Below are 15401 nucleotides of genomic sequence, written 5' to 3' on the forward strand. Positions count from 1 at the left end.
ATTCTGCGCGTATGCTGAGGCGACATCCGGTTGTTTCAGTCGCTCTAAGTCAGTGGTGCTCAGGCTGGAGGATACCGCGGGCCAAATTTGCAACTCGGGATCGATCTGCGGGCCGCATAAAACATCGATGCATAAAAACAACAAAAAGAACAATTCTAAAGCATATTTATTAAAATTCTGAAATGTTCAATTTAGATTCATAAGTTTGGTTGAGAAAAACGTTTGAGCTTCAAATTGAAACTCAAACAAACCATTTAGAAGTTGCCCCTAGAATTGCCTTGAAGCCACTTCAAGAACTTGTCAAGCAGCTTTTACAAGAATTTCTTTTGAATCGCTCCAAAATGGTTTGCTGGATTTTCTCCTGAAATTTCTTGTAAAGTTGCTCCAGAAGGTTTTCGAGAATGCAGTTTCTTTTAGTTTTTCTAGAATTTTCTTGGAACACCACCAAGAACTCCTCTTAGATTTGCCTTTGAAACTGCCCTGAAGTTACTTCAGGAATTCCTCATTAATCGTTTCCAATAATTTCTCCTAGAATAGCTTCCGGATTTTTCCGAAAAATTTCCAGTAGTTTCTTGAAGATTTTTGCAAATTCTTTCAATAAGTCTCTTCTAAAGTTGATGAAATACTTCATCATTAAATTTATTCAAAAATTAGATTGTTAACAATTCTGGCGTTCGATTTGAATAGGTCGAATTTACATAGGAATCACAGCAAACATACGACCTATTCAAATCGAACGCCAGAATTGTTTCCGGAAGTTTCTTCAACATTATCTTCTGAAGTTGCTGCATAAGTTGCTTCAAATTTATTGTTCAAATTTTCCTCAGGCGTTCTAGGCATCTTTTGTGTCTCGATGCAGTTGGTCCTGGAATCTTGTTTGTAGTTACTCCTGAAAATGCTCTTTTTGTCGCTCGAGGAATTTATTCTAAAGTTGTTTAAGAAATTTCTGTTTGGGCACCAGAACATTTTTCTAGGAGATGCTCGTATAATTTACATGCAGTATCGCCACAACTTTCTCATTGAGTTTCTTCAGGTTTATTTTCTCCAGGATGATTTGAGTTTCTCCATATATTTCGCTTAGAGTTGCTTAAATTTTTTCTCCAATAATGTTTCCTGGAGTTTCTCCAGAAATGTATCCAAAAGTGTCTCCATAAGGGCACAGGAGACGCTTTATGAATCTCGCCTGAGATTTTTTCTTAAAGTTCGTTCAGGAGTTTCGCTTGGACAATTCAAATTGGATTCGTAAGTTTAGTTTCGAAAAATGTGTGAGTCTTATAATAAAAATTTAAACAAACAGTGACAATTAAACAATATTGGCAACCAAGTTGAGATTTGTTGAGAATTTTGTCAAAAACTTCGTACTTTATGTTTTTATGTTCTTCGGAAAGGCGAAATGTGAAATATTTGCTCAGCGTTGCATTGACTGCGCTTAAAAACTCAAGATTACATTTTTAACAAACTTTTATTTGATTCGTACCACTTATAAATAACTATAAGCTGGCTTCGTGACTTAGCTGAAATGCCGAAGTATTTCGGAGTTGCGATTTCGTATCTTACCAGAACGGATAGTTCTTTGTATTTATTTATCATTTATCAGCATTTTATTTTTTGTTTGATTTATTAATAAATTTAACGAGTTATTTCAAATAATCGTTCAAAAATTTCGATTCGTCTTAACGTACTCCGCGGGCCGCATCTTAAGGCTTGATGATCTTGACGTCGTGGTTTGAGCTGCGCGTAAAATGCGTCCTTGTTATCATCAGTGCTTCCGGAGTGTGGGCTGTGCACGTTTATTATGCTGAAGTTGAAGAATCGGCCCTTGATCCTCAACCTGCACATTCTTTCGTCGATCGGCCACCAACCGATCACGCGAGTCTGCATATCACCCATCACGATGACAGCTGTTCCCAGCTCGCGTGTGTTGCCGCAGCTCTGGTAGATGGTATGATTACCTCTAAACGTTCGCACCATGGATTCTGTCTAACACACCTCCTGCAGCGCTACGATGCCGAATCCGCGGTCCTTCAGTAGATCGGCGAGTATGCGGGTGCTCCCAATGAAAGAGATCGGCAGTTCCACGTACCGAGTTTCCAATCGCAAGTCCTTTTTGTTCGCTGGGGTCGTTGCCGTTGGTCTCGGTTCGTATTATTTTGTTGCTGATTTTCCGTTACAATGGTTTTTTACGGCTGGCTCGTAAAGCCTGACACCAACCCCCTACTTTCCGGAGGACCATAGTGCACAGTTGAGCTTAGAGTCCTTCCCTGGCACTCGGATGTAGATCAGCCGCCCCTAACATGGGGATCAGACGCTGTTGTGAGCCGCTCCTCCTGGAGAACATACGCTCAGGTTTGCCGAAGCAAACCCCCCCCCCCTTCCCTGTCAGCCTACGACCAAAGTTCCCACCGGGGTTGGTTACCCGATCTTCCCTAAGGTTGCTCATAGTTTCCGGCCGGTACCACGTGGAGGTAGGGATAGGAGTTGCTGGGCAGAGGCTAGTGGATCTCGATGGGATCTGAATTGCGCAGCATACCCAGCTAGACGTGTGCGCCGAATATTCGGCGTTAACTCGGCGTGAATCAGCGTGGGGCTTCTCAAACAATTATGAACAAAGTTGACTACTTTCTAATGATTGGATGATTGGATTGGATTTTGATGATGGTAGCCTTTCAGAGAAGGGATACGCCGATCGGCGTGCGGTTTTCACGCCGCCGCCGCCACCGATTGCCACGCCGTCACACCGTTGCTTCCTGGACCAGCTTCAAACAACATAACTATAAACTTTTTCCACCAGTGCATGGGTATAACACCCCTTTAACAATCCCCGTTTAAAAAATAAAGTATATTTGATTCCTGTTGACTTGGGGCGCCGCAAGCCGATTCACGCCGATTTCTTATCGATTTCCAAACAGGGCACAGTGGGAAAAAAACGACCCAAAAAGGCACCTAATTATTGCGGTTGATTGCGATCTTTGAAGCCCATCTTTTTCTAATGGAAAAATGCCAAGGAATCGATTGGTGATAGTTTCATTCACCGGAGTTGAGTGTAAGTGTCCATTTTGCCCCATTTTCCCCTAAAAAACACTGTTTTTCTGAATTAAATAATGGTTTCAACTGATTGCGGCTAACCAACCAATTTTTTATTGATGTAGAATTGACAGGTGCATTTTATGGAGCATACCTCAATCTGTGTCTTTGACTGGAAGTGCTCATTTTACCTCATTTTCCCCAAAAAATACTGTTTTTCTGGATTAAAAAATAGTTTCAACTGATTGCGGCTAACCAACCATTTTTTTCTTGATGTAGAATTTACAGGTGCATTCTATGGGACACACCTTGATTTGTGTCATTGTATGAAAGTGCCCATTTTGCCTCATTTTCCCCTAAAATACAGTTATTCTGAATTAAAAAATAGTTTCAACTGGTTGCGGCCAACCAACCAATTTTTACCTGATGTAGAATTAACCGGCACATACTTTGGGGTGCACCTCGATATATGTCATTGACTGGAAGTGCCCATTTTGCCTCATTTTCCCCTAAAACACTGTTTTTTCTGAATTAAAAATTAGTATCAACTGATTGCGGCTTACCTACCATTTTTTCTTGATGTAGAATTGACAGGTGCATTTTTTGAGGCACACCTCTTCCCGTGTCCTTGACTGGAAGTGCTCATTTTGCACAGTTTTCCCCTATAAATACTGTTTTTCTGGATTAAAAAATAGTTTTAACTGATTGCGGCTAACCAACCAATTTTTACCTGATGTAGAAACAACCGGCGCATGCTTTGGGGCACACCTTCATATGTGTCGTTGACTGGAAGCACCCATTTTGTCTTATTTTCCCCTAAAAATACTATTTTTCTGAATTATACAATTGTATCAACTGATTGCGGCTAATCAATCAATTTTTACTTGATGTAAAATTTACCGGCACATACTTTAAGGTGCACCTCGTTCTGTGTCTTTGTGAGGTAGTGCCCATTTTGCTCCATTTTCCCCTAAACTACGGATTTTCTGGATTTAAAAATAGTTTCAATTGATTGCAGCTAATCAATATTTTTTTCCTGATGTAGAATCGACCTATGCATACTATGGGATACACCTCGCGCTATGCGTTAGTCTGAAATTGCCCGTTTAACCAATTTTCCCCTAATTAGTTCCAACTAATTGCTGTTAACCAAGCATTTTTTTTCCTAATGTGAAATTAATCGATGCATTATGACTAGAAGTGCCCATTTCCCCCTTTACCCCATAAAACACTGTTTTTCTCGTTTGAGAAACAATTTCAACTTATTTAACCCTAAAAGGGATACCTTCATGGCCTCAGTTTCGTCACCTCGCTGAGTGTGTTCCATCAAAGACGAGCTCTGAAAGGCGCTGGGGTCCAATGGACCCCAGGTATCCCTTTTAGGGTTAAGCTAACAAGCTAAGCAATTTAAGCTAAAAGCTTAAGCTAACAAAACAAGTTTTTCCTCATGTAGAATTGATCAGAGCATATTGTCAGACAAACTTTGTGTCATTGATTGGAGGTGGTCATGTTGTCCTATCTTCCCCTAAAACACTGTTTTAGTTAGTTGGAACAAACTTTTTAACCCAGAAAACAGTATTTTAGGGGAAAATGGGATGAAACGAGCAATTCCTGACTAACGCATAGCGCGAGGTGTATTCCATAGTATGCATAGGTCGATTCTATTTCAGGGAAAAAATATTGGTTAGTTGCAATCAATTGAAACTATTTTTAAATCCAGAAAACCCGTACACAGAAACAAAATTTGAATATTCATTGGAACGTAATTCAAAATATAATGTAAATGTGAGCCATGTAAACATCTTCTTAATATATATTTCCGTGATAAATCATGGAATCAAAAAGTTATTGGCATCGCACTCAACATTCAGCTATCTTTGTTTTGAATTTCCGCAACACTAGCATACTTGCACGCTAAAACTCTCAAGTTTACATGAACTCGCTGTAAACTTGATTCGTTGCAACATCCAACATGGCGTCGATGTAAACAAACGGTCGTGTTGAGAATCGGATACAGTTCCAAGGAAAAACTTCAATTTTATGGCAAAATCAATGTGCCCACCAAGTTTTTCGGGTAAGTTTTGTGAGAGTTTAATGAAAATATAACAGTATTAATTGATTTGTTATTACATATTTCCAGATAACCAGTGCTGGGAGGTAATTATTAGCAGCACCATCGTCTCGTTCGCCAGAATAGTCCGCTTGACTAAATCCACAATTGTTCGAGCCTACGCATTGATTCCGCATGGAAAACGTTATCAAATGTCCAAATCGGGACCGGAACTACCAGCCTTAAGTACACGGATGATCAATCTTGACGATTACCTAAAACGGTCCCATCCACAAAGACGCTTGCTGCGAATTTTCATAACGGACGAGTTCCATGACCGCCGGTTTGGAATCTTGTCACAGTGCAATTAGGTAGTTAGTGTTGAAATGTGATCCTCATTGTATTTACATACCTAATAGAACATCAATAATTCTACATTTGAAATGATTATGCAAATAAACGCACGCAAGAACAGGAAAAAGTGTGTTCATTTCATTTACAAAAATTGAAGGAAGCTCATACAATACAGTAGCGGTAATATTGAATGTAAATTTAATGCTTTGGCCAACAAGTTTACACGACTATTTTATAGATGGAAGGTGAAAAATAATGTGTCATGTAATGTTACAACAAATGTCACACTCCAATTATGTGCATTATATATAATGTAAATGTACACTAGTTTTTCGAACTGTGTAGTTTAGAGGAAAATGGAGCAAAATAGGCACCACCACCCAAAGACACAGAACGAGGTGTGCCCCAAAATATGCGCCAGTTAATTTTACATCAAGCAAAAATCGATTGGTTAGCTGCAATCAGTTGAAGCATGTCTTTAATTCATAAAAATAGTATTTTTAGGGGAAAATAAGACAAAATGGGTGCTTCCAGTCAACGACACATATGAAGGTGTGCCCCAAAGCATGCGTCGGTTAATTCTGGAACAGATTGAAAATGGTTGGTTAGCCGCAATCAGTTAAAACTATTTTTTAATCCAGAAACACAGTATTTATAGGGAAAAATTGTGCAAAATGAGCACTTCCAGTCAAGGACACGGGAAGAGGTGTGCCTCAAGAAATGCACCTGTCAATTCTACATCAAGAAAAAATGGTAGGTAAGCCGCAATCAGTTGATACTAATTTTTAATTCAGAAAAAACAGTATTTTAGGGGAAAATGAGGCAAAATGGGCACTTCCAGTCAATGACATATATCGAGGTGCACCCCAAAGTATGTGCCGGTTAATTCTACATCAGGTAAAAATTGGTTGGTTGGCCGCAACCAGTTGAAACTATTTTTTAATTCAGAATAACTGTATTTTAGGGGAAAATGAGGCAAAATGGGCACTTTCATACAATGACACAAATCAAGGTGTGTCCCATAGAATGCACCTGTAAATTCTACATCAAGAAAAAAATGGTTGGTTAGCCGCAATCAGTTGAAACCATTATTTAATTCAGAAAAACAGTGTTTTTTAGGGGAAAATGGGGCAAAATGGACACTTACACTCAATTCCGGTGAATGAAACTATCACCAATCGATTCCTTGGCATTTTTCCATTAGGAAAAGATGGGCTTCAAAAATCGCAATCAGCCGCAATAATTAGGTGCCTTTTTGGGTCCGTTTTTTCCCACTGTGAGGGGTGGACTTGAGAATTTAAGGATATTTTTGAAAAAGTGAATAGGCCTAGTACAGATAGTCTGATAATGCTTAACGTTTTAAACATCAGCGATAAAATCTCACTTCTTGGCACTGTATATAAATAGGCTAATCGATGCTTGTTGGCACATATAACGTCACGGTCGATTAACAAACCACAACCTTGAACCATAGGGTAAAAAATATAATTTGGACATGTATGTAATTTGGACATGCACGGCGATATATGTCTTGTTGCGGAGAGCTTATTAAAGTAGATACTTCTCAATATCGATTATTGGATCAAACAGACCCTATTCTGATGAAATTCGTTGAAAATAAGCTTAAAAATTACGAATTTACTTCAAAATTATCGAAAATGTAAATTTTTTCACTAAAACCCCTCAAATGCACAGGTATGCAAGACGACATACACTTCACAGTCACATGCAATATTCACCCTAAAATCGTTGAAATAATAATTGTAAAAAATTTAAATGCCTTATTGCAATGAAAACTGTTCAATAAAGAAGCATTAGGCAGCCAATCTCTTAACATTCATCTAGAACGCTTAAAATATGTGGTGTCCAAAATACATTTCATGTTTTCTACTGTTAATGTATTTTGGTCATCTGACGAACTGCATGGGGATGCTGTGCAATTGCATACTTGGAGGCGTATTCTTTGGGTCTGGCGATATTTTCTCGATTGTAACAAAAATTGTGAAATTTATCAAAATAGATGCCTGTTAAGCGGAGAAATTTGATTATTTGCAAGAAAATATTTGTTAATGTATGCTACTTCCATGATTTAGCAGTACACATGGCTGAACATTGAGATAATTGCCTGTCCAAATTATATATACCTGAGGGTGTCCAAAACATATATTCGGTGACCAAAATGCAATTCTAACAGGCGATTTGAAATTATGATTTTCTCAGCTTAAAATGCTTTCGTTAAGGTTTTTGTCACCAGGAACGCAAAGTACAATCATATTATAAGCGTATTAGTAACTTTGCAAAATAATCAATTGCTTTCTAAGAAAGCTAGGGGACGATTTTTCCAACGTTGTCCTCAGCCTGTCCAAAATACATGAATTACCCTAGCGTCCACAAATGTCTATCGTTTTATGTTAATGGCACAGTTTTGCAACGTGTCATATATCATCCTCAGCATTTTCACAAGAGCTATACTTTAACAACATACAGATATATTGTACATATGCGTAGATGCATATATCAACAGATGCCGACATGAGCCAAATGGTTACACCGTTCAACATTAGATTGCGATGTATGGGACATACCATCAAATCCGCTGAAGATATCTTTGCATGGGTACCTATGTTTGCAAAAGTTATGATAAGAAGCATGTGGTACCACAATCCAAAACTCCTCTAAATCACATAATGAATGAACACGCTTGCTCCACAATTAGTTGAAGCTTGTTTTTTTTCTTAAGACAACGATTTCTATGGTTTCAATTTACTTGGACAAATATTGCTAATGATAAAATTCTTAGACTTCAATAATTTAAAACTAACATTTACATTAGGACAACGCGAGTAGCACAAATTCGTAGGTGGTAGACCGCTGTTTTGCGGGTTGCCTTCAAATCAAACTAATTAAGAAAATACAATACATACACAGATAAAAATAATGAGGTTTACACGTCATGTAAACTTAATTTTAGTCATGTAAACTTAGTGTTGTGATGGTTTACATGATATATCATGTAAATTTGTGTTACATGTCATGTAAACTCTCAGAGTCATGCTGAATTACATGACATTTAATGGAAGTTTACATGATATTTCATGAACTTTACATGATATGTCGTGTAAACTTCTGTGATATCCCACGCTCCAATTATGTGCATCATATGTCACTGAATTTTACACTCTTTTTTCGATCTGTGTATAATGAAATTGCTTTCAATGTTTGAACCCCCGCATTACTCTGTACCTCTCTGTACAACAATTTGCTCTATTCCTAACCATCCTAATCTAAACCATTCAAAATTCGTATACCAGTGTTATCCTTATCTTTTACTATAGTCAATGTCAAGGTCGTTGGCACCACCAGAATGACATACATATACATATGTGCTTGCCAGGCGCACAATCTTTCCCGACTTTCATCTCCTTTCAATTCAATCCTCAGAAGTTGTGCATAGTTGTGATAAAGGGGAGATCAATCTACTTTTTCAGGGTGTAATCACAGATCAACAGACGTGCCACTTAGAACAAATTACTATTTAAATAATTGACTTAGAACGCAATCGCCCAATACTAATCACGATGTGTTTTCTAAAGCGCATATTATAGGTTGCGATAGTGAATAAACGCCTAAAAACGCCAAACAAGCTCAAGAACGATATATTGCGAACTACAGCGTATTTGAACTAACCGTTAAAAAAATTACCGATAGGAAATTATTAGAGTGAGACATATTTTTGTCTATGGTGTAATCATACACAAGAATACAGAATCATCCATCAACAACAAGTTTCGACATTGTTGAATTTAGTTCGTACTAGGATCCGATTGCACGACATAATGCTTATTAGATTTCACGCGACGTTGATTTAGGATTACTACGTGACACTGCACTATCCGAACATTTAGCACAGTTGTTTCACTGTATCGGTTGAATGCACGCACTAGGTCGCTACATTTGTGAATGTAAAAGACGCGCGAATTAGTTAGACCACCACATGCCGTCATCTGTACGTACATTACCGGCGAATGTCTGAAAACGTACTGAAATCTTATGAATGGAAGCGTATTGTCTCCGATTCGTACAGCTGACGCCAACAAATTGTTGCGCGACAACAATCAGTTGCGTGATGCCAAGCGTCGTGACATGATATGATGATATGATACATTAGTATGTGCTGCCATCTCTCAGCGAATACTGTGTTGCATTGAAACGTAATTGCTTTGAGTATGATTGAAGTGCAATAAAGCAATCAATAACGTCTTTTCTTCTCACATGGCGACAACTCCATGAAGCTTCTTTCATCATAAATGAAGAAATGTCCCTACCGACCAACGCCATCTGCCATCCGATCGTTCTACACGCTTTCCACGGAAAACCGCTTCCCCCACCCTAATCGCTTTCCATTTTCCCCTGATTTTTTCCATCGGTTCTCTGCAGAAACGCCATCGCGCGAGTCTTGTTCGGTTTAGCTGCTGTCAAAATGTGTTGATTTTAGCAAAATTTACAGTGTCGGACCGACGATAGGCACCCGAAATGAAGTTTGCCGAGCACCTGGCGGCGCATATTACGCCAGAATGGCGGAAGCAGTACATCATGTACGAGGTAAGCACCGTGGATAGTGGATTTTCATCCCGCGTGAAGGCTTGGCCAGATTTGACCCATCGTGACCTACAGAAGAGAAGCCAAGAGCTCTCGTGCGAACTTGAACTGGTACACACGCTTGGACGGTGTGTAGGAAACGCGATCGGCCGTCGGTGCGCATGTGCGCCATTTTTGGTCGATCGATTTTCCCACGCCGACGCAGATGGCGTTGTTTACAAACGATGTGAGGATGATTTACTGTTTACACGCGATCAGCTGACACGGGGACGCTGTCTCAATGGCAACGAACCGGTGGTGAACCGTTTCCAGGAGGGGGTTGAACACGTGCTTTCCCGGCGGGAGGAGAAATGGCCGGTCACGTTTTTTCTCATTGTTTGCAAACAATGCTTACGTACCGTTCGTGAATATGTAGGTAATGCAACCTGTTGCATGTAAGGCAGCGTGTTAGTAAACGTAGACGATCGGCATAGCGTTTAAGTTATTTTCGGCATGCATATGTTTGCTAATGGTGAGTGACATGTGATGTTTTACTTTTTTTGCAGGAAATGAAAGCTCAGCTGTACGCAGCGGTGGAGCAGTCACCATCCGCGGAGTTGGTTGATCCGGAGGTACTAACGCGATACTTTGCCAAATTCGATGAGCAGTTTTTCCATTTTTGCGATAGCGAGCTAGCGAAGATTAACACGTTCTACTCAGGTAAGCATGGTTTGACCTTCTTCATGCATTGCGTTGGTATATATATGAATTATACATATACGAATTATATTATCACAGACAAACAGGCGTAATACTCTTCAAAACGGCTTGGCACATGCATTTAACGAACAATTCAAATTTCATTTCATTTGCGCGATCCTTCCACTAGGTGCGCTAATGTTCGATCGCTTTGACGTTTGCCAGTGTACACGTTGCTGAATGATGCAAATGAAAATCACAGGTGATTTGTGTAGTGGTGTGCGTGTTAGCCAAACGACAAATCGAAATCCATAATGACCGACATACAGGGCATGGCCAAAATGTTTGGGATAGGCAACTTTTTTTCTCTCACAAAAACGTTCAACATGCTATAACTTTTCATAGAGTGCATCAAAAAATCTCAAATTTTGACTGTTTGTCAACCTATTATATGTGCATCATTGGTACAAGTTTGGGATCGATTGATTAATCTTTCGCAAAGTTAGAACCGTTCGGGTAAAACACTATTTTTTGACAACTCATTTTTGAGCTGTTATATCTCGGAAACCAAATTGAATTAAACCGAATTGAATGAAATTTTGAACGTACACTTACAATATACAAATGCTTCATAAACTATTAAAACATAGATACTTTTTGAACGTTGAAAAAAGTTATCATGGATTGACACTTTTTAGATTTTTCTCGAAAAAATGTATTTTTATAAGTCAATGTCAATAAAGTTTAATGTTGATGTCCAAAGATTTTCCACTTTTGTTCTCAAGTTATCTTTAATCTGATATATTGTAGCCTATTAAGATTAAAGGAAGAACACATTTAGTAATTTTTGTGTGGTATTGTAAATTTGACTTATTTTCCCCTATATGGGTAAAAATTCCAACCCGGTATAACTTAATTCGCCGTGAGAAAATATTACATTTTATAACGATGTATTAAGTAAATATATATTGTTGATAAACGTTAAAAAGTTCATTCAATTCGATTCACTGGTTTCCGAGATATGACAGCTCAAAAATGAGATGTCTAAAAAATAGTGTTTTACTCGAACGGTTCTAACTTCGCGAAAAATTATTCAATCGAGCCCAAATTTGTACCAACCAATGATGTACATATAGCAGGTTGACAAACAGTCAAAATTTGAGATTTTTTTATGCACTCTATAAGAAGTTACAGCATGTTGATTTTTTTTTGTGGGAGAAAAAATGTTGCCTATCCCATACATTTTGGTAACCCCCTGTATCTCGCGCGGTTCTGCATTAGAATAACCAGCCACAGAAATCCAATGTCGCGACTGTTCGTGTGACTAACATCTAGTTTGCCTCGCCCTTACAGCGTCAGTAGAGGTACTATAAGTGTCAAATAAATTTTGTTTACCAAAACAAAAGGTCCTCTACAAGATGGGCACTTAAACATAATCAATTATTACAACTAAACTTATTAAAATTATTATTGCTGTGTGCATTCAAAATGCAAATATCAAATGCGGGAGCACCAAATGCGGTAAGATTTTCTAACAAGTAACCCGATGTCAGTGAAAGCTTTCGAATCCTAGGTTGGCGGTGATATCGGCTATGGTTGCTACGTTGCCTTTGGTAACATGTGTTACCGCGTTTGAAGCGCATTTGGGCACCGTTTGCATCTTGAACGCACACAGCAATAAATAGGAAAACTGAGTACAGCGCCATTCGCGTTCTAGTGTATTTCTATTGGTTCTACCAACAGGTGGCAGTATGCTCATGAAAAGACACCGGGCAAAAGCTTTTGATGATTTTTTTTTCCAAGAGTTACGTCAGTTTGTCTGTGATACTATACTTCTAATGCAATATTGGTTACTATGGTTTGCCTAATGTTTAATAAGCATTATTGTTGATAAAGCTTTCGATGTATTTCTATATTTTTTGTGCTCCAAGTCATTCAAACTGTCTTTGAAGATTGAGATACTTTCAAGATATTCAGGAACATCCAAACTGTCCTGCTTTTCACGACATGGGATTCACAGCTGTAACAGTAAATTTTCCACCTTTTTTTTTATTTATTTATTACATATAACAGTAGCGTAAGGACAATCCTTATAAATTACTACATTAGTAAAGATTAAGTTTACAAAAATTCATTTACAGTAACTCTGTTAACCTTAAATCTAATATCTTAATACGTATTATGTGCTAGTCTATATTATTTAGCAAGTTGGTGCATTCGAGTCGAAATCCACTCAGATTTCGGAGATTTTTAAGCTCAGAAGGTAGTTCATTCCAATAATTAATGCTCTGCACAAATAGGGTGCTTCTGTAATGGGAAGTGTTGAAATGTGGAAGAAGGAAATTACGGTTTCGGTTGCTTTGAAGCGGTTGAAATTTATCGCTTAAGTATGTAGGCGTTAGGGAATTTATAATTTTAAACATTGTTAAGCATGTCCTGAGTTTAAGAAAGACTATTCTTTCTTCCGACATTCGCACTACGTGTCCAGCCCACTGAAGTCTGCCGTATTTTATACGTTTCACAATATTCGCATCTTCGTACACTTGGTACAACTCGTGATTCATGCGTCTGCGCCACACTCCATTTTCTTGTTTCCCACCGAGAATTGTCCGCAGCACTTTGCGCTCAAAAACTCCAAAAGCTTTTCGGTCTACCTCCTTTAACGTCCACGCTTCGTGACCGTAGAGGGCAACCGGAAGAATCAGCGTCTTATACAGAGCGAATTTTGTTTGCGTTTGCAAGTTATGGGACCTAAGCTGGCTACGCAATCCGTAAAAGACCCTATTCGCAGCTGCAATACGCCTTTTCACTTCACGGGAAACGTCATTGTCACATGTCACAAGTGTTCCAAGATAAACAAATTCTTCAACAACTTCAAACACTTCCCCATCAATCACTACCTCAGCACTAACACCACTAGGCCTGCTTCTGTCTCTACCCGCTATCATGTACTTCGTCTTGGTAGAGTTAATCGTCAAGCCTATCCTCGCTGTCTCTCTCTTCAGAGGAGCATAAGCTTCCTCCACTGCCCTACGATCGATGCCGATGAGATCAATATCGTCCGCAAAACCGAGGAGCATTGCGACCGTGTGATGATAGAGCCATTCCTCTGCACGCCTGACCTCCTAATCGCTCCTTCGAGTGCAATGTTGAACAATAAATTTGAAAGAGCATCCCCCTGCTTCAATCCATCCAAGGTCACAAACGACGTAGACACTTCGTCCGCGATCCGAATACTTGATTTTGATCCATCCAGCGTTGCGCGTATCAGCCTAATTAGTTTCGCCGGGAAACCATGTTCTGACATTATCTGCCAAAGCTCATTTCTTTTCACTGAATCGTACGCTGCTTTAAAATCAATGAACAGATGGTGAGTCTGCAAGTTATATTCCCGAAATTTATCTAGGATCATCCGCAGGGTAAACATTTAATCCGTCGTTGATCGGCCCTCACGAAAACCAGCCTGGTATTCGCCGACGAAGGACTCCTCAAGAGGTCGCAGTCTGTTGAACAGGACACGCGACAGTATCTTATACGCCGAATTTAAAAGGGTAATCCCTCTGTAATTGGCACACTCCAGTCTGTGCCCTTTCTTGTAGATTGGGCATATGAGGCCATCCAACCAACTAGTGGGCAATTCTTCATCCTCCCAAATCTTTATAATAATCTGATGGATTGATTGATGTAGCTGCTCGCTTCCGTGCTTAAGAAGTTCGACCGGGATCTCGTCCTTCCCAGCAGCCTTGCTGTTTTTCAGCTCCTTAAGGGCCTTTTTAACCTCATCCAGTGTTGGTGGTTCCACTGCTTGACTGTCATCCATTATGTTAATCCTGTTCCTGGGTGCTCCTTCGCTGCTACCATTCAACAAATCTTCGAAGTGCTCCTTCCACCTGGCTGCCACCATTGTTTTGTCTGTCAGCAAATTTCCTTCCCGGTCATTGCACATGGCGGGCACTGGCGCAGTCTTGCGCCGCGCGCCATTGACAGTTGCATAAAATCTCCGCATATCGTTCCTGTCCATACTTTCCTGCGCTTCAGCAATAACACTCTCTTCGTGTTGCCGTTTTTTCCTGCGGTGGATTCGTTTCTCTTCTGCTCTTGCAACCCTGTACCGCTCTCTGTTCTGCCGGGTACCGGCCACTAGCATTCGACTTCTGGCGGCATTCTTTTCGTTCGTCGCTCGTTGGCAGTCCTCGTCAAACCAAGCATTACGTTGGCGTCGCTGAGCGGTACCAATCACCTCTTGCACTGTTGTTGTCACTGCTTCGTGGATACTTCCCCACAAGCTGTTGACATCTCCAGATCTGTTGGTCTCTCCTATCCTCTCGTCTAGCTTCTGATGGTACTGTGCAGCAACCCCTTCGGCTGATAAGCGTTGGATATTGAAACGCATCGTCCTGTTGTTTCTTGAACTCGTGACGCTGGATAATCGCGCCCGAATTTTAGCGGCTACAAGATAAACGACATTTCCTTCATTTTAAACAAACTAAAAGTTCTAATTTATGCCGATGACATGAAGCTCTTTCTGGAGATACGAAATGAAGAAGACATCAATGTATTCCACAATGAAATTCACATATTCTACGTATGGTGCAAAAAAAGCCTTTTAGAATTAAATGTAAAAAAATGCAACTTAATATCATTTAGCAGAAAAAGAACAACACCAAACATTTCAGTTGCATTAGGAAATCAAAAT

The 15401-nt window shown here is 39.6% G+C and overlaps 1 protein-coding gene across 1 annotated transcript in view; it reads left to right on the forward strand.

Annotated features, from left to right (window-relative positions):
* The first annotated feature begins 9667 nt into the window (after window positions 1–9667).
* LOC109398107 (solute carrier family 53 member 1) overlaps window positions 9668–15401 on the forward strand; it is a 45597-nt gene continuing 39863 nt past the window's right edge. The window contains exons 1-2 of the mRNA XM_062852537.1: window positions 9668–10030; window positions 10573–10726. Coding sequence (XP_062708521.1) covers window positions 9962–10030; window positions 10573–10726 — 223 coding nt within the window. The 5' untranslated portion in view covers window positions 9668–9961. The remainder of the gene's footprint in view (window positions 10031–10572; window positions 10727–15401) is intronic.

This window comes from Aedes albopictus, chromosome 2 (genome assembly GCF_035046485.1).
Source record: "Aedes albopictus strain Foshan chromosome 2, AalbF5, whole genome shotgun sequence".
Classification (NCBI taxonomy): domain Eukaryota; kingdom Metazoa; phylum Arthropoda; class Insecta; order Diptera; family Culicidae; genus Aedes; species Aedes albopictus.